Genomic DNA, 24,356 nt, shown 5'->3' on the forward strand with positions numbered 1-24,356 from the left:
CCTACTTGAGTTAAGACCTAATTTTTGTTCTCAATAAAACTTACGCCCGTCCTTTTCCCGAGAAATACATTTTATTTCCCTCAATATATACAAGTGGCATTTGTAAAAAGAAATGAGAAGAAAAGGAAAGAAACAAGTATCTTCCCCTCCGAAATTCTCAGCCATAAATCTCCTCTTGTCCCACTCCAGCATCTCCGGGAATCACGTGATTTTATGCCCTCCAATCATTTCGCCCGAAAAAAAAAATAACAAAAAAAAAAAAATATATCCTATAGAATATCCTCAATAGACAACCATACATGAAAGAATCATAATGTATATAACCAATTTACTTATTCTACTGATGGCCGGAGTAGTTAATTTGTACTGATATTTTAATTGTTTATACTAATTTTACTGATGGACTAAATCTGCATATCGAGTTTAATGATTTAAAATAGATTTTAAGGTCCTCATTTTTAAGTACAATTCCTATCAGAACACAGTATAGCGGGACATAATATAGTGAGGGTGATCTATTCCATTCAGGAATGACAATGAAGTACCGATATTGTCCTCCTGTACGTTTTATATTTATACAGCTCAGAACGCCCCCGCACTGTGCCGAGCGTCTTGATAGGATCCGTACTCCTCACTCTCAGCTTACGGTCAGCTTTGCACTCAAACTATCACCCATTTCATTTTTTTTCTAATTTATTCCCGACATAAGTTATCAACTCATCATGCTCTCTTATACATATAGCACGTATATCCACAAATGTCCATGAAATGTCTTAATATACTAATATCTTGTTGTAGCCTCGTTAACCACTCCTCGTCACAATCACCAGAAATCATCCGCACCCACCCAAGATTTTGGGCTCCAGGATAAGGATTTTTATGCTCTTACTGGTGTCCTAGTTTGCAACGATGAGCGATTAGTCCCATATATTTTTATTTTTATTTTTGCCTTTTGTGCTGTTTCTTAGTCATTGGTTACCTCTAGATTTCTCTAGTGTAGTATATAGTCTTGGGGGTTAAATTGGTTGGTCTTTTTGAGGTTGATTTGTTGTTAGTTATGGAGAAGACAGTGTTTGATGTGAGATCAGAGGTTAGCTCGTTGAAGATGATGGATTCCAAGTCCTTAAAATGGCGAGAAGGCGGCCGAAGATTCTCAAGACAATACTTGAGATTCTACCAAGGAGGAGGAGGGGGAGGGGGAGGAGGAGGAGGTGATTGTTATTATTATTATTATTATTATTTTGTTTATTTATTGTTGTATTATCAAAGTTCAATTGCATTTCCATCAAACTTATAAAATGTTTTATTTGATGTTTAGGTCTCTCTATTAAGTCTTCATATCCAACTGCAAGAACTTCAAGCGAAGGAATTGATTTGGTGTCTCCCCAAAAGTTATCACAAAGTGAGATTTCAAGGATAAATGGCAACAATTGTGCAGTTTCTTCTTCTAGTTCCTATAGGGAAGGATTCATACTTGATGCATTTGAAGATGAGTATGGGGGGGTTATCGTCAATCCCGAAAGATTACCGCATAATGCGAATGTTTTTTCGTCGGTTCTTCAGACATCTCTTTCTCATTGGAAACTCAAGGTAGTGATAATTTAGTCTGTAGTATGTGTTCTTGAGTATGAATTTTTGAGTCTCGTCTTGTGAATGTCTGTATAGGGTAGGAAAGGAGTATGGCTCAAGTTGCCAGTGGAGCGTTCTGAACTTGTTCCTGTTGCAATTAAGGTAATAAAGAGGAGTATTTTTTTATTATATTTTAAAATGCTATTTTTCTTATGAAGAACTTTACAATTTCTAATGGTGAAATTCCTCTCATGAATCTTATCATTGTATGATCCTCTGACATATGATACAAGGTGATTTAATTGCAGATAGAGTACCCATTGTACTTTTTGCTTTGCCCAAGAGCAGATAGATCCTAGAGTGATTTTTTTATTTAAATTTACTCTTTAAAGAATCAATAAAGTTCACCCAGGGGTATGTCCGCACCAATAGAACTACAGGGTTTGTCTGCAATTGGGCTATAGTAGCGGTGGTATATCCGCAATTAACCCTATATAGATATATGCTTATGTCAAAATTTTCAGTCATATTTTGGGGGTTATCGAGTTTTATTTTCTTGAGGTGCATAATGCATTAATATTTTACCTCTATTTATAAAGGAAGGATTCAATTATCACCACGCTGAGCAATCATATGTAATGCTTACCTATTGGATCCCTGATGGACCGTGCTCGCTTCCTGCTAATGCTTCTCATCAAGTGGGAGTCGGAGGTTTTGTGATCAATGAAAAAGATGAGGTTTGCTTTTTCTCCTTCTTTGTTTTTTGGGATATTTTGCTTTCATATTGGTGTTTATTTTCCTTAATAAATCCAATATTTTGTCAGGATCACAGTCTACATAATGTTGTGCAATGTCTTCGCAAGTTGATATAATTGAAAATGCGAGTGTATTTCTGTCTGGCTTTTGGGAAATAAGAACAACTCTTCATAGAAGATTCATTATCTTGGTCCCTTTTAGTCTGTTTCCTGTGGAAAAGAAATGGAAGGTTTCAATAACGTTCTAGTCTTTTCAGATCCGAAAAGGATCGGATTATCATATTTTTAACACTTTGATACCCTAAAGTTTCAATCTCATTTCACTTTGAAACTCCTGTCAAGTTTTAATTAGATTTCTTGTTAAATTTATATCATGTGCTTGGCACGTGATACCTTCATCCACTACTTGTGGAAACCTTAGTAACAGGGTAAAATGGACCTAAATATAATACAAATATTACCAGAAAATTTAATAAAATCCGGGCAGGGATATCAAAGTGAAATGGAAGAGAAACTTTGGTGTATCAAGGTGCTAAAGAAATACATTGGGGTATGAAAGTGAAGAATTGGGTAAACTTTGGGGTACCAAAGGGAAAAATAAACTGTTTGTATGATAAATTTCAGGTCCTAATTGACCAATTATTTGCATCTAGTTAACTTAATTAGATCTGCCTCTAGACATATTGTTTTCAAATGATCTAGTCAGATTATTTTAACTACCTTGAAGGAGTATAATAAACTGATCAATATTACATTACATTAAATTTATTTTGTGGTGAAATGCTTGTCCTTATTTATATATCAATGACTAGTTTAATCTTCTGGATGGGGGGAAAAAATTCAGGTCCTTGTCGTGCAAGAGAAGCACTGTGCATTAGGTGGTGTCTGGAAAATTCCTACAGGCTTCATCAATGAGGTACACATTCCAGTAACCTACATTCTCCAAAATAAAAATTGCAATAATTTAGGAAAAAAGAGGAATAAATTGGAAAATTTATTTTTCAGCAACATGTCGTTTATTTCTTTATTTTTTCGGTCTGTCAGTCTGAGGAGATCTTTGCTGGAGCAGTAAGAGAGGTGAAGGAGGAAACTGGTGTACGTAAAAAAACACATTGTTTTGTCTATTTTTTCATAACAAGTTGGCATTTATTTTTCTTTAAAGTATAACAATTGAAATATTAGTATAATTTTCTTGATGATTGGAAGAGTGTTTTGCTGTGTGTTTACTCTATTTCTAATTTATTTTGCAGATTGACACAGAATTCCTGGAAGTGATTGCTTTTAGGTAACTTCTCATTTCTTAATAAAAGAAAATTTATGAGACACTTTTGAATTAATGCATAAATTGGACTCCTGGAAAAACATTTAAATCATAAAAATTTAATAGTTTGCTTAGAAGGGATCACTCTAAAGGTACACTAGTTTGCAACCTAGCTTCAAATTTATTTATCCTATTAGTTTTACCGGATCAAGCATCAAGAATAACGTCGATAGGAGTATTATTTACGTACTTTCTTTGCATTAATGTTTTTATGAATTTAATTAAATAATTTATTTAATTTTCCTGGCATTTGAAAAATCCGATTTATTCTTCATCTGCATGCTTCGCCCATTATCAACACAGATTATTATCGATGAGCTGGAAATTCAAGCAGCAAAGGTATTGTATAGGATAGTTACAAAATTCTTATGGATGCAGGATTGGAATTGTCAAATAGAAGTCGGTTTCCTTTAGTTATTACCTGTTGTTTCTTTAAACCTGAATACTGAGTTCGATCCTTATTGTAGGCTAATCATTGTTTAGTTTCGTAGCTTCTTCTGTTTATTTACAATTACTATCTGAAATATTCTTGCCTATTGACTGCATCCTAGATCATCTCAGTTGATAATTGCTTACGATCCTGAAAGAGGCATGCAGGTTTTTCTTTCTGAAATGGAAGAAAAGTTTAATTTGATTCCATCGCGATGATAGTTTGATGAAAAATTACACCTGTAAGAGTTCATGTTTAAATTTGAGTAAACATACATTGCAAAGTGGCAAGAGCAACATCATGCTTTTGACAGAGATTTAAACACTTTAAATAACGTCAAAAACACACTTCCATCCATCACTAATTATTTTCTCAATACTTTCCTCAATTTTCATGGTACAACACGCACATCCTAAATTTATGAATCAAAATTTTTTTTTCTCCAGTGGATGCCCCTCGTCGAATTCTTGGAGCAGCCCTTCGTCCAAGGCGATTGCATGATCAAGAAGATCATCGACATTTGCATTGCACGACTTGGCAAGCGTTACTGTGGATTAGCTGCCCACAAAGTGATATCGAAATTTGATGGTAGATCTTCTTCTCTGTACTATAATGTGGCTCAGCCTCAGGATTCCTACTGCCAGTCTCAGGAGTAACACTGGAGCTCCTACTCCGTTCATGTCAAATCATATCATCTTTTGTTATGTATGTATGTATATAAATAGTGTAAGGTGCTTTCTCATGTACAAAAGAAATGAATCAGGCTTATTTTCCAAAATCTGCCTGAAACTTCTGTAATAAAAATAAAATAATTCAATTTTTATCATGAGATTTCACACTCCGTAGATAAAATTTTCTGGTGAGATGTTCATGTTAGCAAAAGACTAGAACAATATTGCAGATCGATGAAAGAAAGAAACGAAAACAAAGAGGAAACAATCACAGTAACAAAGGGATTTGATGAGATTCAATCATTAACGTGATTACCGGCCTACACCCTTGGAGTATAAGCAGGTCAAAAATATTCCACTACTGATCAACGTGGTTTACAACCAATATGCAATTATCAAATTATCTTAACTGTATACATATTCTATGGGCTATAAAGATTGTTTTTTGATTATGTTCTATATAATTTATACATAAACGCATCAACGAGAGCATCTGATAAAATAGTAAATCAGGTCAAAGTTTCTCATCAATATACAAATCCAACAAGCAAACAGGGTAGCTTGAGCAAAAACTTGAAGATATGGATCCTGGCTTGAGAGCATTACGATCAAATAATCTTGTTCATATGGGCATTTTAGCTTGTCATGACCCTGATTTGGATCATTACTCGATTAATAAATATCGACGTACTCTGCTATTCAAGAGCAGTCAATATCTAACACAAATTGGCTAATAATTCTAGAGGCAAGCCCATAAGCATGACATACTCTCAGGCTGTGTTGTGCAGCTCCAAAGAGCTAGTCTTAGCGGATACAAGTTCACTTCAAAAGCTAGTTTTTAGTATGGCAAGATTTGACTTAGATTTGAACCGCATTTTAGTTCAGATTCAGGGCATTAAACTAGTTACTTTTTCTTATTTATCAGAATAGAAAAAAAAATAAACCAGAGTCGAAATTTAGGTACGAAACCAAAGTTCTCCTCATCAGTATATGAATCCAACAAGCAGGCACATGCTCGATGACTGCATACATAATACATGATGGCTTGATGAAAACTTGGAAGACGCATTTATCATCATTAGATCTTTTGAGAGTGCATTGCTTTGGCTGCAGCAACCGCAAGCATTGTGCAAAAAGGCACGAAAATAACATCAGGCACCGCTTTCTTGAGGATCAAGGCCGCTGTGGGTGCTACCAAACCTGTCCACATCACCGCGTTGTTGTGTGTTTGATTGATGCTGATGTTTCTCTCCAAGAAATGGATGACTAGATATTTCTTCTCTTCTGCATCCTCGCCATAATTTTCCAAGTTTTGATAAAACTCCTACATTTTCGACAACGCAACATCCGTAAGTAAGTAAAGCGAAAAATATAGCTGTTTACATGGTTCTGAAATAATTAAGTGGTAGAAGAAATTTTCAAAATCGCCTCAATATTTTTTTTAAAAAAAAAAATAGGCCCCATTCACTTTTAATTATAGAAATCGACTTATTTTGAGTTAATTACGGTACTAATTAGTCGGGGCTGTACATACGCGCCCTTAAATCACGGGTATATACAAAACTACCCCTTAAATCATCAATTTTGGAAAAAAAAATGCCCCCCAATCCATCAATCATCAATTTTAATAGGCCTAGTTGCAACTGCAATATCAAAATTATCAACAAATTAGTATAATTTATACTCATCAAGTCGGTGATTTGCTGATTTTAGGGGTATGGTATATTTTGCCAAAGTTGATGATTTGAGGGGTAGTTTTGCAATACTAAGATTTGGAGCATAGTTCTGCAAATGCCCATGATTTAAGGGGTATATACGCAAATACACATAAATTTTACAAACTTAACAACTGAGTATGAATTGGAAAAGTTATACCAACTTACCATTATGCTTTCAAGTGGCGGAACACTATAACGCCTTCCAGGCAAGGCTGCATTGAACTTGCTAGAAATCAAATTAAAAGGAAAATTCACAACATAATTAATTGTGTGCATCCTTGAAAATTTAAGATGAAACAAAATAATTTCATACTTTATTAAATTAAGGAAAGACGCATGGAACTCTTCAAATGTACAAACTTCAGGACCAAAAAAATTGTTGAAGATTTCATCGGAGGAACACGTTTGCTTTCCTTTGACACCTAAAAGAAATATCATATAATTAGACATACAAACAAAAATTACACTCACAAAGAAGCAACGAAGTACTTTTTCCTATCAAAATCGCATTTGTAAATTCAAACCCCACAAACAGTTGCATAACAGTAGTGAATATATTCAAGAAATACCCTCCAAATGAAATAAATGAATCAACAGAACAACTGCTGATATTTCTTAAAAAAAAAAAAGATGTTAAATATGACTATCAGCAAATAAATTTAAGCTTTAAGGAAATCAGAGGGTACCTAATCTTCTCATAGAGCTCACATGCATTCCCATTTTGGACCTAAGAATGCGAGAAAGAGAAACGTGTCATCTATCTTCCCCTTCTTTGCCATTCTTTTTGTACTCTTTTTTATTCTTGAAGTGCAATAGAGGCAAAGTTAAGCTTAAAAGATACAATGCTAGGCTGTGCTCTCCATAGAAAATCACATAAATATACGGAGTAAGGATCGCATGGCATATGTTTGAGCATGTTAGAGTATAAAATTACACGCACGAATCATCGCGAATAACTTTCGGGTTTTGCTGCAAAGAAATTGAGTTTTACATGGTATCAGATTAACACGGGTTCATATCTCATTGACACCTATTTAGTGCGGGTTTATAAAAAAATACCAATACGCCGAGTCAAGATTTCGGATGACAAAAATGATGTTCAACTTATAAGAGAAATGTAAGACAGTGCAATTGTAAGCCTTCGAAAGTGTTGGAGTGTAGGAGACCTTTAATACTGATACTCTTTGATATACTTAAATTTTTTTTATTCTACTGGTATTTTAACTGTTTACACTCTTAGCTCGGCTGAGGCGATGGCCCGAAGAGGCCCATATCGAAGCCGGCCTTTCCCATTACAAAGCTACAAAATTAAAGCACGCCATTAATGCGCGAAAGAGCCGCAGTTTCCGACTGTCCGATGGCTCAAATGGCGGCGAGCTCAGCCACGGCGGCCGAACGGCCAAGCGATCTCCTGCCTCCTCCACCCCATCCTTCATTACTCCCGACAGAAACCCTCTCTCTTCACTCAACACCCCTCAACCCTAAACCTAAGGGTCCCCAACACCCCCTCTCCTTCCCTGCAAAAAGCCTGAGCCCTCACCCTCCCCAAACCCCTTCGCGCCCGCCGCGCCGGCCGCCTCCTCCTCCGTCGGCGAGGCGCGCCCTCTCTTCCACGGCCCCTGGCTACCGTCCTCTCCTCACAACAGTCGACACCGACGCAAATCATTCCCGCGAGCCCACCTAACCCTGGTCCCCTCGAAGCCGACGAGTATCGGCAAGCTCTTGGAGTCCTAGCTCCTAAGTACGGCCTCCCCTCGCGAACGTTACCCAATCCCCTTCGTCGAGCCCGGTCGACTCCACCAGATACCCGATCATCGTCGCCGCGCCAATTTCGCTGCGGACGTCCGCGAGCACGCGCCGGTTAGCCCTAGGCCGCCGGCGGTGAGGGTTGTGTGGCGGAGTCTTATGCGAGGATATTCTTTAGGAATTCAGTGGCGACGGGGGAAATTTATCCGGTGGAGGCCGAGGGGGTCGGGATTTGGGAGGAGTGCAAGACTGGGGATGTTTTGACGGTGGATCTCGGGGAGAGTAAGATGACTAATCATAGTACGGGGAAGGAGTATGCGTTGAAGGCGATCGGGGATGCTGGGCCTGTGGTTGAGGCTGGCGGGATCTTGATCTTTGCCTTCGCGAGGAAGGCCAGGATGATTGCTTCGACTGTGGCGGAGTAGATAGTGGTATTGGATTTCATCCTGTTTATTGAATTTCTATAATGTTGTAGGAGAATGTAGTTTGAAAACGATCTTGATATAATGTTTGCTTATGAATACATGACATGTTTAATAGCAGGAAAGATGGATATTATTTCCCCAACAAAAAAGAAAAAGATACCAAAATAGCAGTCACTTGTAGCATTCCTGTTACTAGTGGCGGCTGTTTTATTATACAATAATAATAGATAGTAGAGTTAGTTAAAGAGTGAATATTTATCCTATTGTTCGTCAAGAGATTGAACTTTTGACTAGGTAATCATACAATTAGGAGTTTTCTTTTTATAACGTGTTTGATCGCGAAAGCTTATTAATTATAATTTGTGATGGGGCTGATGTACAACTAGGAGTTTTCTTTTTATAATGTGTTTGATCAGGAAAGCTTATTAATTATAGTTTGCGATGGGGTTAATGTTTGGGGGTATTTGTGTAATCTAAATGGGTCAATTGTTATTGGTGGACATTCATTACGGAAGGAAATAAGACCATGCTAGTTCTTAACATGCGAATTTCAAAGGTGCATTCTGTTGATTGGAAATAGGAACTTTCAAACTTTACAAATTCCTGTCCCTAATAAAGGGTGCTTTTAAAGAATCATGAGATGATCTACAGTTCGAAGGTTCTTAACATGTGTAAGAAAAAAATTCAAATAATTCCTCCCCCAGAGAAAAGCTTTTAAGCTCTGCACTACTTAAATCTTATGAGTCATGATTCATTCCTCATTTATTAAAGAAGTCGTGTTGTGGAATTTGGGTATTGTCTTGCATGATTGCATCTCGATTTTCCTAACCGTTATTTAAGAGAAGAGTCAAATATTAGCTGATATCTACAGGATGACATTTGAAAATTCATTTTATTATTATTCAAAGAAGAGTCATAAGATTGTCTTGCATCTCGATTTTCCTAACCGTTTTTTAAGAGAAGAGTCAAATATTAGCTGATATCTACAGGATGACATTTGAAAATTAATTTTATTATTATTCAAAGAAGAGTCATAAGATTGTTGTTTGTTGTAATTGGATTCATGGTGAAGCAGCAAATTGACTTACTGAAACTATTGGACGATGTATAATGAACATGATGGGACTAGTGTTTTAGTAATTATTAACTCTTAACTTTGTCTAGTCTCTATTAGATGAATGTTTATTTCCACTTAACAAAAGGAAATTAATAGAGCATGGAAAAGAAGACTTTCAGTTTGGTGACTCTTTTACGGAGATAATTACTTTTGGAAAATAATGTAATTGATAACAATCGTTCTTCTTAAACTACTACTGCATCCTTATACTGTAATAAATAGCAATCCCAATAAAAGTTGCTTCAAAACAAAACTAAGAACATATAATATTTTTGCATTAAATAACTGACAAACCAAAGTAACCTCTAGAAACACATCTATAAATTTACCATTTTTGTAGTATTAACAAAGAAATGATAGCAAACCTTTTAGATATTCCATATCTTTTTAACACATCTTTATCGTTCCATATCCTTATCGACCTTTACATTTAGACAATATTTTTTTCCTCATCTATATCATACATGTTCCTAGATTTTCAACATCTATCATGTCATATTTTCATATTGTTATATTGTTATATAATCAAATTCAATGTGTATAAAACTGGTTGATAGAACTTATAATAAACTCATGTAGTCTATTAAACACATTCGAAAATAGAAGGATGGGTCTCGTGGTATCATTCACACACAATTTTTTTTTAGGAAACATTATTTTTTACTAGTCTAGCATTTTGGTCTACAAAGCATTTTTGCTCTATGAAGCATTTTACTTTTACAGTTATCGTGTAGCATTCTGATCTATGATGTACTGGGAGAATTTTAAGGGGGTTCCAATAGATGGTCGGGTTTTTCTTAGCATTTTTGTTCTATGAAGCATTTTACTCTTACAGTTTCATGTAGCACTCTAATCTATGATGTACTGGGAAATTTTTGAGGGAGTTCCAATGGAAGGTCTGTTGGGTTTTTCTTAGCTCTTATCTTCTTACAGAGAACCCTTCTCTTTGTATAGAGGTAATGTACCATTATCTCTACCCTTCAAAATTGCATCAGAAGTTCTAAAGAGATGCTCTCTTTAAAAACCCCCACAATCAAATATTATCTCAACAAAAAATCATATTGTTGAGATAATTGTGGTTGCTTTGGTGACATTATTGACCGGATCAATCTAACACCTCCCACTTGACGAAATTAACTTACTGATGGGTCTCTCACTATCTGTGAGATTAGCTGTTATTTCTAGTATTAAGAAATAGAGGTGTTGCAAGATACACAGAAAGCAGAATATGTATTTCCAGTACGACAACTACAGATGATGTCTAGATAAGAAGGTTTTTTATTGATCTAGATCCCATCTGTATTGTGATAATCTGGTGACAATTAACCTAATCAACAGTGGAGCAAACAATTCTAAAGGAAAAGACATTGAGATTCAGTTTCAGTATACTCGAGATATTGTAGATAAGGAAGTTAAATTGACTTACATCCGTATTGCAAATATTATTGTTGATCCTTCAACAAAGGAAATACCGGCGAACTTTTATATCAAACATGTAAATTTGATGAGACTTGGGAATAAATTAAGTCAGTGAATTTCTTGAATAATGAAATAAGAATTCCTCTGCATGGATAGAGGGAGTAAGAGACATTTGATCTCACGAAGAGTGGGAGGTACATTACTTGATTAATTTGGTCAAGTCAGAAATGTTAGATTGACCTAGTCTTTCACAACAATTATCTCAATGATATGATTTTTTGTTAAGATAATATATTATTGTGGGGTTGTTACAGAGAATCTCTCTTCAGTATTTCTTTAGTATTTTTGAGGTAGTTTTGAGGGGGGGGAGATAGTGGGTGTGTTGTGCCCCTATATAAAGAGAGGGGTCTTTTGGAAAAAATACAACCAAGAAAAAGCCAATAGACCTTTTATTGGACCCTCTTTAAAAATTTCCAATCTTTCCTTTTACACATTTGTCCTAGAGTTGTCTTATAAAATTGGGTGTTGACAGTTGAGAGGTGTTCACTTTTATTCCTGTAAGAAGTGCTCTTATTGATTCCAAATTTTGTTTGCATTTCTTCCAACTCTTATTTAAGTTATAAGCATCTCATCAGGGGCTATTAGAGATGGGAGTATAAGAAAGGTTTTCTACGGAAGTCATATAATGCATGTTGTTTGTCTCTTTTGACTTGGTGTGACTTGTCAATTCTAGTGATGTTGGGAGTGGTGGCAGCTTTGAGCAGAGTATGAAGCCAATCAGAATATGAGAAGATAACCAGCTATTTTGATTGTAGAAAGTTGCACCATTTAAAAAGCTACCGGGTATAAATAAGGGGTTTTGGATTATGTGAGGAAGACGATAGCTCGTGACACAAATAATAGCAATGAATCTAGTCATGCTGCATTAAAAGATGGAACATTGTTCCTTCACTTGGAAGTATTGATAGTGGAGTAACCTACCTAGAACATAATTTGCCCGATAAATTCATAATATGCATGCAATAGAACTTAGATGGTTTGTGATGCACAAAATACCTGCATTGGAATTCTTTGATATAATTTGTGTGGTAGATGGCTTCTACTAATTTGTCTTGAGTTAGGGGTTGTTGGATTGTAATTGTGAAATTTGAAAATTATTGTCACACTATGAAAGTGGTTATCCACATCGCTGCTTTCCTTTGGAGGTTTTCCTTTGCTTGGCTGAGGGGTGAAGAAAGGTTGAGGAGAAAGAGGATACACAAAAAAAAAAAAAAAAAAAAATTAAAAAAAAAAAAAAAAAAAAAAAAAAATCTTGAAGTTAGTTGTATGCTCAAAATTTCAATAGATTTTTTTAGCAGACATTCAGCAGACAAATTTTCAAAACAGTCATCTTTGGACTTTTATTCTAAAAAAAAGACCCATTTTGAACTTATTTTCAAAAACCGACCTGGTTTCAGCCCTCACGCTGAAACCAGGTCGGTTTTTGAAAATATTTTTTCGAAACTTCACGGGAGTTGAATTCCCGTGAAGTTTAGCAGATTTTTAAACTTCACTGGAGTTGAACTCCCGTGAAGTTTAATTTCTTAATAAACTTCACTGGAGTTGAACTCCCGTGAAGTCTGTTACACTAAAAAAATCTCACACCATTCTACTTCTTTTTTCTCCTCTTTTGCTCTACGCCATCTTCATCCTCTGCATTCAACCCTGGATTCACCACCTCCTCTCCCCTCTCCTCCTCTTTTTTCACTAGAGCTTTGGTCTTGTTCTTGCTTCTGTTACTATCTTCAACCGAAGGCGGAGGACTTTGATTCGTTCATTCTAAACTCATCAAAAAAAATATGATAAAAAGTGCTCAACTCTTCAATGGAACCGAGGTAGTGACGAACCCCACCCTTGAACTCCGACTCATCCTGAGGAAACATCAAATACTCTCCAGTCACATTCACTAACCTCCGAGTCTTAACATATGCAGACAGCTTCGGTGAGCTACATTCCTATAAAATATCTGCAACATCAAATTAAACCCTAAAAATCACCAATTCCACACCTCAAAAACATCAAATATTCTCCAGTCACATTCACCGACCTCCGTGGCGCTGGCGGTTCTAAAGGGAGTGGGGTCGGATTCGATGTTGTCGAAGTTGTCTCATCTCGAGGAGACGGCGGAGGACCCCGGCGACGTGAGGACGGACCAGACGACGACGAAGGAGAGGCCGAGGACGACAGCGATGGATATCTTGACGACGAAGCTGAAGGGGCACGCGATTCCCTGGATCCGTCGATTTCCCCAAACCCGAGCAGTTTCAGTACTGAATCGATCTCAATCGAGCTGTTCTTGAGAGCGATGAGGAGGAGATTAGGAAGGCAATTGAGGTCAGGAGAGGGGTCGCTGCTGAGATCTTGAAGGGGGCCTTGTGATTGGGGTGGCTGCCATAAAAGGGGTTTCGGAGTTCAATCACGTGTCGTTCAATGTGAGGGTAAAGAGTTGCATTCAAAACTCCGGTGCAAAAACTTATTAATAAAACTTCACGGGAGTTCAACTCTCGTGAAATTTCGGAAAAATATTTTTAAAAACCGATCTGGTTTCAGCGCCAGGGCTGAAACTAGGTCGGTTTTTAAAAATAAGTTCAAAATGGGTATTTTTTTGGGAATAAAAGTCCAAAGAGGACTGTTTTGAAAATTTGTCCGACATTCAGCACATGAGTAATTATCTCAGAATCATGTCTAGCATGGCAAAAGAGTAATTCATCAGGTGTTCTCAGAATCATGTCTAACATGGCAAAAGAGTAATTCATCAGGTGTTAACATTTCTTCAATGTTGACGGTGGTCCATTATCATTAAGCTTATTGAGGAGGACTTACTCTTTATCTCTTTATATGTGTTAAATGTGGTCAGTAGGCTTTAAACCAGTTATAGACAAAAAATGGAACTGTTTTCATCTTGTATTATGATATTAAAAGGAGCATGAATTCAACTTGTTTTCAAAGCATGTTTGTACTCCCTTATCTGCGGGTTGTTTTATACTTCATTGTGAATTTGTGTCTATTGTTGTTGTTTTACTACCGTTTGGGCTGCATGTTTTAATTTTGTGCATGTTTTAATTTTGAATCATCATCTTGAACGTGAAGTGTAAAAAAAAAAATTATTTAGAACTTAGAAGGAAAGGTATCATCGATAGTTTGGGAAAGCAAGACGTTATTCATGGAAAAAGAATCTAGTCTACCCTTTAGTGAAACTGATAGTATCATTGAGTGTTACTGAAGTTCTTATAGTTCTTATATATATATATATATATATATATATATATATATATATCCTATTTGTTGCAAAAGAAATAATGATCACATATCATCTGTCAAACTTTCATTGACTTTGATATCATGCTTTCAGGATCTCGGTGGCTTCTGCTCCTTCGCAAAGGAATGTATTAATGTGTTTGAAGTTCGTTAATCTAGTGCTTCTGGGGCCAATAAGTGTCTGCTCAGGTTAGAGAATAGGGGCGTCTCCTTTATCTTTTGTTCTTCAAATATCATGAAGTTAAAAACATTTTGGTGTGCTGTATTATGATTGCAAGCTAGAACCCTTGTAAAAATTCTATGCAGGTTGTTATCACTTTGTCAGTAACTGTTGTTGTCGGGTCTATGAAGTTATAGTTACGTATTTTGTAGCTGCTCTGAGGTGATACAGCTCTAATTTAGCTTTTGCCCTGGTAATATCGCACTATCACAGTAATAGCCTGGTAAATATTGTTTTCAGTCAGTTTTATGCATGTAACTCAAATGGCTATATATTTATCCTGCTGCGATGCTAGCTCTCTTGTTTCAGTTATGTGATGCTATGGTGTGTGAATTTTGTTTATATCATGGTTACATCAATAAAGTAATAAAATCATATCTATGATGTGTATTTCGCAGGATGCTTCTTGTGAATTATTGTTGTGCTAGATTGTTATCTTTATTGAGATGAGATGATTTTGTGAATGATGCCCTCCTTTTGGCTGCCTTAGATTATATAGATATGGCTCTACGGATCTGGTTCGCTACCTAGAAAAAGGTATATCCGTGTTGCGCGGTTTATTTTCTCAATACAATGGTTTTATTATTTAGTGGATGATTGTAACGACTTGAATGGAAGTAACAAAAAGTCAAAATCAAGAGGATATGCTAAATGTTAGATTTCAAATGAAATTACAAATGTACAGTAATACCTAGATTGCTTTTTTTTTTTTCCTTTTTAACGTAAATGTACACTAATACCTTGATCATAACCTAGATGGTTATGATCAAAGAAATGTAGTTAATCCGAATCCATTTCATCATACTTAGTCTAACTTGTTTACGTCCCTGCCTGTTAGCGGCTAATCCACCATGGAGGAAGTGGTCTTTTATGATACCAGATTTCTCTAAAGCTGACATTGAAGTTAGGAAAAAATAATAAAAAATAATCCAACCAATATGATCATTTGAGTATGGATCACTTTTTACACTTTCCAAACAAATAATTAAAGTTACATTTAAAAACCAAACAAGCAATTTATGATTCCAATGGAATAAAAAATAAACAAAGAAAAGTATAAAAGTGAAATTCAAACCAAACAAGCAATTTATGATTCCAATGGAATAAAAAATAAACAAAGAAAAGTATAAAAGTGAAATTGATGAGGTGGACAACAACTTTCTAAGTTGTGTCATAAATACACAACTTTACCAACAACAACCAAACAGCCCCTAAGGGGTTTCTTATACATTAAGGACCCATCGGTTGAAGTTACTTAAGGATATGGATTCGATGGAAGGGGGAGAGAGAGGAGTAAAGGGGGAGATCGAAACCGAGAGAGGAGAAGGGGAGAGAGGAGAGGTACCTGCGATGGATCGAGATCGAGATCGAGATCAAGATCGAGCTTTGTGATGGAGATGGAGATCGAGTTCCAGTCGGGACTTTGACAAATCGAGTTCCAGTCGGGAGCTTTGAGATGGAGATGGAGATCAAGTTCCAGTCGGGACTTTGAGACGGAGCGGCGTGAGAGAGGAGAAAAAGAGGAGTCGGGGTTTTGAGGGGTTGGATTTTGTGGGTGAGGATTTGTCAAATACCAAGTATTGTGCCCAAATTTGAAATCCATCTTTTTAGGCTTTTCAAATCCATTGTATAAAATGACTTGATTTAAAATCATGGTCCAAAATTGAGCCCAAACATAAAATTTGGATTTGAAACACCTAGAATTTCAAATCCAAGCCCAAATCAACATTCCCAAACACAGCCTAAGGGGTTTCTTATACATTAAGGACCCATCGGTTGAAGTTACTTATTGAAGGAGACATGGTATTTCGAAGTTGATGTCGGAGTGTAAAAAGTGTAATGATTATTCTTTGGTGTATTTGCTTTTCTACAATGAAGTTGTGGAATAAAATGAGTGATGATTAGCTCGTGTTTAGTGACATACACTGAGAAACACGTGTATTTAATAATCTTCCACATCTAAACTACTTATAAAAAAAGAATATCCATGTCACAACTTTTGATTTTCTTTTTTTTCCTATTAATTTTTTATAATTATCAATTATATCATTATTAATAATTAATCTTTAATCATCAAACTTCAATCTACAATAAGCAGTTGACGTTCATTCATTGTCTCTTCCGTTGCGCCCTCATTTTGCCATTTGCACTCTCATCTAAATTTCTAGTGTTTCAACAAATTAGATTTTTTTCCAAGAGTGCTCGATAGAACTAGTTGTGATCTATTTCTTGAAATTAATTTCGGTAGGAAGCAAGTTTTGCCGTGAGATATTTTTTCCAGTACATCTTTTATCAAAATGATAGAATGATTTATTTTTAAGAATTTATTAAAAAAGGAACCATCAATTATTTCTGTTAGTGAATCCATATCCTTAAATAAATTCATCATTAAAGAGCTCCATTGTTGTTGCAAAACTCGTATTAAATTCCCTTGCTCGAATCAAATTAGGGTTAGGGTTTGGATCTAGGAGTGGTGCTCTCTTCATCACATCAACTGAAGGGAGATTGTGATCTTGAATTTGAGTTATTAAGATTCCTGTTGGTATATCCTTCCTTTTCCCTTTGATTCTCTAATTTCCTGTTGAATCTCTGAAAATTTCTAATGAAGAATCATGTTTCCTTTTAGAAAAGGAATATGAGAGCGCCAGATCGAGCTCTTTGACGAATTCTAACTTGTTATTGGATTCAACGAGGATTACATGCTTTCCACAATGGATCGAATAAAATTAATACAGTTTTGATTTTGAGTGGATTGAGGGTTTACTATTTATCAAAATTATTCACAAAGAAACGATGATATTCTATGTTACACAGGTACGGGTGTAGATATGGTCCAGGTGCGGATACGAGACACGACAAATTTATAGAGGGTGGGAGACGAGGACATGACAAATTTATAAAAGGGAGGATACGGGAGCACAGTTATATACATAGAGTTATACACATAATGAAATTTATAGAAGGTGGGATATGAGGACATGACAAATTTATAAAAGGGAAAATTTGCAAAATAGACCGTTTTTACAAAATAATTAGCGAAATAGACCGTTTTTGAAAGTAATTAGCAAAATAGACCGTTTTTTGGGAAAAGATGTCGATTTTAAAAAATGGCTCAGAAAACATACGGGACTACTAGTCCCGTATGTTTAAAGTTAACTAATTTTGTGTTAACAAAACGTATGGGACTAGTAGTCCCGTACGTTTTGAGAGTAGCCCATATCCACTGCCCAGCAAATCCACGGGACTACTAGTCCCGTGGATTTTGCAGAGCAATTAAAGCCACTGCCCAGCAAATCCACGGGACTACTAGTCCCGTGGATTTGCTGGGCAGGATCAAACATACACCAAACATGCACGGGCCTCATTTATCGATTACAACCAAAATTTTCGCCAAAAAGATATCATTTACAATATCACAGCACAAATCTCATCATAAAGTACATCACCACACAAATCCGACGTATTCAACAACATCACAACACAAATCCAACGGAATACACATCACATCCAAAATCCGACAAAAATACACATCACAAATCCATACGATAATATATATCAGTCTAAGCTAAACAAATCCAAATGTCTCAAGTCGACCCATACGATAATATGCAGTTTAAGATAAACAAATCCAAGGTCAATAAATCCATACAACAATATATATCTTAGTGGAAAAACTAACAAATAAAAAATCCACCCTCCCCCGTTGTCTCTCTCTTCGCACTCGTTGAGATCGTCGGCGTCCTCCTTCGACTTGAGCTTGAATATGCTCGCTCTCCGGTTGTGTGTGGGGCTGTGATGGACCGGCTTGCTGTGACGGACCGGCTTCATCGTCGTGCGTGCAAGGTCTACCGCGTCTACGTCGGCGTACATATAGAGTATCGTCAAGATCCACCTGCTCACGACCTTCATGCCGATCCTCATGAGTTTGTTGAAAAGCTCTACGAACTCTCGCCACTATCCGATGCAATATCGATACATGTACTGAATCTCCTGTGGCGGAAGCTATGCCCTCATTTGCAATACCCTCGACATCATCCATAGCATCTATCTACAATTACATAAAAATATTGATATTAGAAACCATAAGCTAAGAAGAGATTGACATTCTATGATAATTTTGACAATTTAACTTAATTTTACTTACAAATTAATTGCTATCTACTTGCTCTTGATGGACAACGAGACCTATTATGTCCTAATTGATTACATTGTCCACATCGGGTTCGTGACGCTACTCCTTCACGACCTTGATCCATGGTAGATCTAATGCGTACGGATTTTGGTCGTCCAGCTTGTCTTTTGTGCTTAGGTGGTAATAAGTACGGTATATATAATTCCGGCCAATAGCGAGTATCATCGGGAGGATGAAAACTCTCCTTATAAGCCCGCCGATAATGATTTGTTGAATACCAAGCTGAGCAATATCGGTCATAAAGCAATCTAGCTCCACCATCTTGATTGGAACTAGCTGCTAAAACGTGTTGACATGGGATTTTCTGTAATTGTGGTATACTACAAGTACAACTGCACTCCTGATCGTCGAGATGAACGGTGTATGTACCATCACAATCTTTAACCTCCCACTCATTGTTGTTGAATTGTTCAATTCTACATGTTCTCACAGCCACAATCCTTTTCTGCAAAATAATCTCATTTTTTGGAGTGTACTTACTCGTCCAATTTGCACTATCAATGCGCCTCTTATTAAAATATGCGTTCAATCTATAAAACGTCCTTGCAACTAAGGCTTGAATTGGCATAGCACGGGCACCCTTAAGTACGCCGTTGAAACTTTCGGAACAATTAGTTGTCATCATACAATATCGCACTCCACCATCTTTACATAATGCCCATCGATCTTCGTATTGCGGCTTCAAGTTTTGTTCAATCCAATCGTGGGCTTCAAGTGATATGGATTTAATTTTCTCTCTACAATGCTCATATACCAGTGAGTCAGTTGCACAACCGGCTTGCCATAATAGATTTTGTAAATTGACCTCTCCATGTTTTTTCTTAAAATTAGCTCTTATATGCCGCAAGCAATATCGGTGATGATGTGGTGCACTCCACCCCTCGTGCAAGGCTCGTGGAATTCCTTTCATCCGGTCAGAAATAAAGGTAATAACTCGTGGACTTTGAACAGTCGGAATATATTTGTAAATACATTGAAAAAACCACTTCCAACTCGATGTATCCTCCACCTCCACAACTGCAAAAGCTACAGGAAATAGCCCACCGTTTGCATCTACACCGGTCGCAACCAAGATTACTCCTTTATACTTGCCATATAAATGTGTTCCATCGATACTTAAGAGCGGACGACAAAAAGAGAACCCTCTGATAGCGGGCCCAAATGCCCAAAAAACACATATGAACCTCTCCGTTTCTGGTGCGACCTCCTTAGACACTATGTCATATTCGGTACCCGGATTGTTCCGCACAATTGCTGAAAGGTAATGCGGAAGTAATTGGTAAGATTCCTCCCAATCTCCAAAGATTTTAGTCAACGCCTTCCTCCGTGCATCATATGCTTTAAACTTGGAAATTGTTATTCTTTTCATGTCATATACCCTTGTAATTATCTGTCCTGGAGTAAGATCAAGTTCCCGCCTAACTTCGGGCATAATTAGCTTTGCGATATAAGAGGAAGTCAAAGTCTTATGATCATAAGTTGCAGTCGAATTAGAACATGTATGGAGTCCGCAATAACTAGAGATTATAAACTGGCCAAGTGATTTTTTCCTAATAGCTGCATTAAGCTTCCATGGACACTTTGAATTTCTATCATCTGCAGCACTTGTATTCTCTCCTTGACCTCTCTCATTAAAGTAACACTTTACATGATAGCTAGTTGTGTTGCTTTTCACCGTCTTGAATTTGACCCGGTTTTTTATTGTCCATTCACGTATAGCGAAAATTAATGTTTCCTTGTTCTCGAAAAGATCTCCTTTCTTGAAAGTAAAGTCCTCGGATGGATCGAAATTAGGGCCAGGATCGACGAACTCAGCTTGTGAGGCATTTATCCACTCATCATTTTGAAACTCTTCTGGCAACGGCTCTTCAGACTCTACGTAGTCGTTATTTACGCAATATTCATCCATCCAACTTACGTCATCATTGGTCTCTCCAATTGCATACTGCATACTATCAAGACGTTCATCCTCTTCAGCATCTTCAGTATCATCATCGGCATCTACATCCTCATCATTATCCTCTGCTATTGTAGAACCCCCCGGTAAATCAACTGAAACATAACCCGGCGAGTTGTGGAACACGTCATTTGACATTGCACCCGACTCATTTTTAAAGCGCATGGCACTTTGAGATAACGAGATTTGATTATCAAGCATGCGGGAGAACTCTCCACGAGCATATGAAACTTCAGCGACCGAATACACTGGAATATTTTCAATAAACAACTCGATTGATACTTGTTTTTCCGCAAGCTGTATCATGTTATTCAATTCTTCATCATTGGTGATCTCTACAGCAATTGTTCTTTGATCATTTATTGGACAATTACAGAAGATCTTAATGGAATTTTCGACGTGATTAATTCCAGTGACTCTGTATATTTGCGCCACCAATCTATCAAAGTTGTAATTTCTGGACAACATGAACATTTTCCTAGAGCCTCCATCGTATATAGGCATATTATTCATTCCAACGCTCAGTTTTCCATTGAATAAGCAAATAATCGGTACTCCGTTCGCCATTTTAACTGAAGCATTAAAATTCATCATATAATAATTATATTTTTTTCCAGAGATTTTTCTAGACCATAATCATATATTTCTTCTAGATATACAACATTAACTAAACAATACATATAAATTTATGGAAAAATTAAAATTTGTACCTTGATTAAATCTCAGATCTCCTCGGCCTCGCAGAGAATCGACGGCGTCAGCGTCAGATTTGAGGGAGGAAGAGGTGAGTTGGGTTTGGGGGAGAGAGATAGGGATTGTTGGGTTTTGGGATAGATGGAGATCGGGTTTGTGAGAGAATGAGAGCTTTGATGCTTGGGAGAGAATGAGAGCTCGGGAAAGAGAGAGGGGGAGGGGGAGATCTAGAGTTGAGCTCAGGAGAGAGAGAGAGAGAGAGGGGGGGGGAAGTGGGTGCTCGGGGGAGAGAGAGGGAGATGGCGAGAGAAAAAAACGAAGGGGGAAATTGTGCCCTAGTTTCGGTGAATATATAGTCTGTAATTATACGGGACTAATAGTCCCGTATAAATTGCAGACCAGGTTCACCCTCGCCAAATCCACGGGACTAGTAGTCCCGTGGATTTGGTTTGCAGAGGCTTGGCTGGCTCTGAAAATCGTACGGGACTACTAGTCCCGTACGTTTTGATTTGTGTACACAATATATACGGGACTAGTAATCCCGTATATTTTGTGATTGCACTTAACGTTTGATTAGTTAACTTTAAACATACGGGACTAGTAGTCCCGTATGTTTTCTGAACCATTTTTCAAAATCGACCTCTTTTCCCAAAAAACGGTCTATTTTGCTAATTACTTTCAAAAACGGTCTATTTCGCTAATTATTTTGTAAAAACGGTCTATTTTGCAAATTTTCCCTTTATAAAATGGAGGATATGGGGGTACAGTATTATATATATGAAATTTTGCACATCAGGAGCCTCCTTAGGTTGCATCTAAGGATGCAACATCTCAGCCCTCCATTTGAATCTATCTCACCCCTAATCCTCCGACCCTTTTCATTTCTTCTTTGTTCTCAGTCCCTAAAATTTCTTCTTTGTTCTCAGATCTCCGCTCGCCCTCTCCTCTCCTCCGCCTACCCTCGCCCCGGCCGCCTAGCCGCTCCGCCCGCGCGCCTTGCGGTTGCAGCCTCGCCGCCTTCTACTCTCCTTCCCGCGTGGGCCCTCGCCGCTCGCCTGCTGACGGGACATAAATGATGTCCAAAAGTTGCAAGTGCACAACCAATCAAGTTATAGTATAAAAAGTTATCGATCCACAAGGAAGATATTTGTAAGAAATAATTAGAATCCGTTCTTATGTTGTGTGTGATAATTAGGAGTGATGAATGTGATTATGGAGAGATAGAGAGAGTGATTGTGTGTGAATAAGCACAAAATGAGATTGAGAATGGATAGATAAAGAGTGGATGTGATAAAAAGAATCAATGTAATCAAAAAGGAAAGAAAGAAAGAAAGATGAATGAAATAAAATCAAGACCAATAAAAAAAATTCAAGAATTAAAGGAAAAAAACAAGAAAGTAAAAGATGAATGATTCAATTAAAGATATGAGGAATCTAGAATTGAATCCTCTAGTTAATCTCACTTATAAAATGTGAATCATTCTCTTTTTATCATTTTCTACTTTAGATTTATTAAGTATAGATTATCAAACCACTCAAGGAAAGTATAACCTATCAAATTATCATCCAAATAAAATTATTACTCATGAAAAGAATAACAACTAAATAATAATTCTAGAATTACTTCTACCAATTAGTTCTTTAGTTGAATATCCTAAACATGAACATTTTAAGTATTAGAGAATGATTAACAAATTATAAAAAAAATAAAGCTAGTTTCATACAATTTCTAGAATCCTACGAGTATTAATTCCACATCAAAAGAAAAGGCAATTCCCTAGAGGGTTCTAGCCTCAAGGCGAATCAAAGAAAATAAAAAATAAAAATAAAAATAAAAACTAATCCCAAGAGGGTTCTAGCCTTAAGACGAATAGTGCAAGAAAATAAAAATCTAAACTACAAAATAAATTGCAAGAACTAAACTACAAGATAAATTACAAGAATTAAATCTGAGAAAATAAAATTAAATCTACTCTATAAGCATAAAAATAAATCTAAGGCAAGAGGGTTCTAGCATCTTGGCTATTTAACAAGAAAATAAAGCAAAAAGATAAAAATATTAACAAAGAGGAAATTTACATCCCGAGAGGGTTTTAGCCTCAAGGCGAAAGCAAACCTCCATCTTGATCTTGATCTTCATCTTCATCATCAAATAAAGAAAAAAAGAAAAATATGAAGATGTGAATTTTTTATTATTAATTACAACAAAAAGTTATAATTTTGGAAGGTATTCTCAATTAAAAATAACCCTCCTCTCCAAATAGAGTTATAAAATTTTTCACACCCTCAACCCCTTACTCTCTAGTCCTATTTATAGCCTACAACAATGAATAAGAGCCCTTAGATTAGACTTGGGCCCCAAGCCACTTAAAATCAGCCATTAATCTTGCTACAAGAAAACTGCATCGATCTAGTATCGATGCTAGCATCCATGCCCCCATCGATTCCCATTATATCCAAATTCTGACTTCACAAATGGCTTCGTTTCGTCGAGATAGCCGATTTTCATATATTATATGTTAAATTCTGCCTTTCAGATTGGGAGATATCGTCGTTTCTTTGCGGCCAACCATCTTGAATATGATTTCTTTTCATATTGGATTTTTTATTTTCTTCAACTTCTATAGGCTACGCAGTTTGATTCTGGACTTCAATAAAAGGTTACAAAATGAGAACGTTGGGGACTTTTGGGCTTTTATTCATTATATCTTCATTAACCTGAAATTTAAGATAAAAACAATTATTAGTGATATACATATTCATGTAAAATAGATAATGAGAGTATAAAATTATAATAAAATGTGATTATCACCTGCCCGCCCTCCC

At 36.6% G+C, this 24,356-nt stretch overlaps 3 protein-coding genes across 3 annotated transcripts; 1 reads left to right on the top strand and 2 right to left on the bottom strand.

Annotated features, from left to right (window-relative positions):
- Positions 618–4,911, top strand: LOC109839396 (nudix hydrolase 8-like). The gene is made up of 9 exons (XM_020407821.1): positions 618–1,211; positions 1,319–1,590; positions 1,666–1,731; positions 2,169–2,306; positions 3,169–3,240; positions 3,369–3,419; positions 3,575–3,610; positions 3,877–3,984; positions 4,522–4,911. The coding sequence occupies exons 1-9, from the start codon at positions 1,058–1,060 to the stop codon at positions 4,729–4,731; spliced, it is 1,107 nt and encodes a 368-aa protein (XP_020263410.1). The 5' UTR covers positions 618–1,057; the 3' UTR covers positions 4,732–4,911.
- LOC109836172 lies at positions 5,652–7,232 on the bottom strand. Its single transcript, XM_020404052.1, has 4 exons — positions 7,151–7,232; positions 6,778–6,886; positions 6,630–6,690; positions 5,652–6,070 (listed from the first exon to the last, which is right to left on the bottom strand). The coding sequence occupies exons 1-4, from the start codon at positions 7,182–7,184 to the stop codon at positions 5,825–5,827; spliced, it is 450 nt and encodes a 149-aa protein (XP_020259641.1). The 5' UTR covers positions 7,185–7,232; the 3' UTR covers positions 5,652–5,824.
- On the bottom strand, positions 17,179–21,584 carry LOC109839349. The gene is made up of 4 exons (XM_020407778.1): positions 21,548–21,584; positions 18,924–21,409; positions 18,557–18,736; positions 17,179–17,277 (listed from the first exon to the last, which is right to left on the bottom strand). Exons 2-4 carry the CDS (start codon positions 21,402–21,404, stop codon positions 17,179–17,181), a joined length of 2,760 nt encoding a protein of 919 aa, XP_020263367.1. The 5' UTR covers positions 21,405–21,409; positions 21,548–21,584.

The sequence above is a fragment of the Asparagus officinalis genome, chromosome 4 (assembly GCF_001876935.1).
Source record: "Asparagus officinalis chromosome 4, Aspof.V1, whole genome shotgun sequence".
Lineage (NCBI taxonomy): Eukaryota > Viridiplantae > Streptophyta > Magnoliopsida > Asparagales > Asparagaceae > Asparagus > Asparagus officinalis.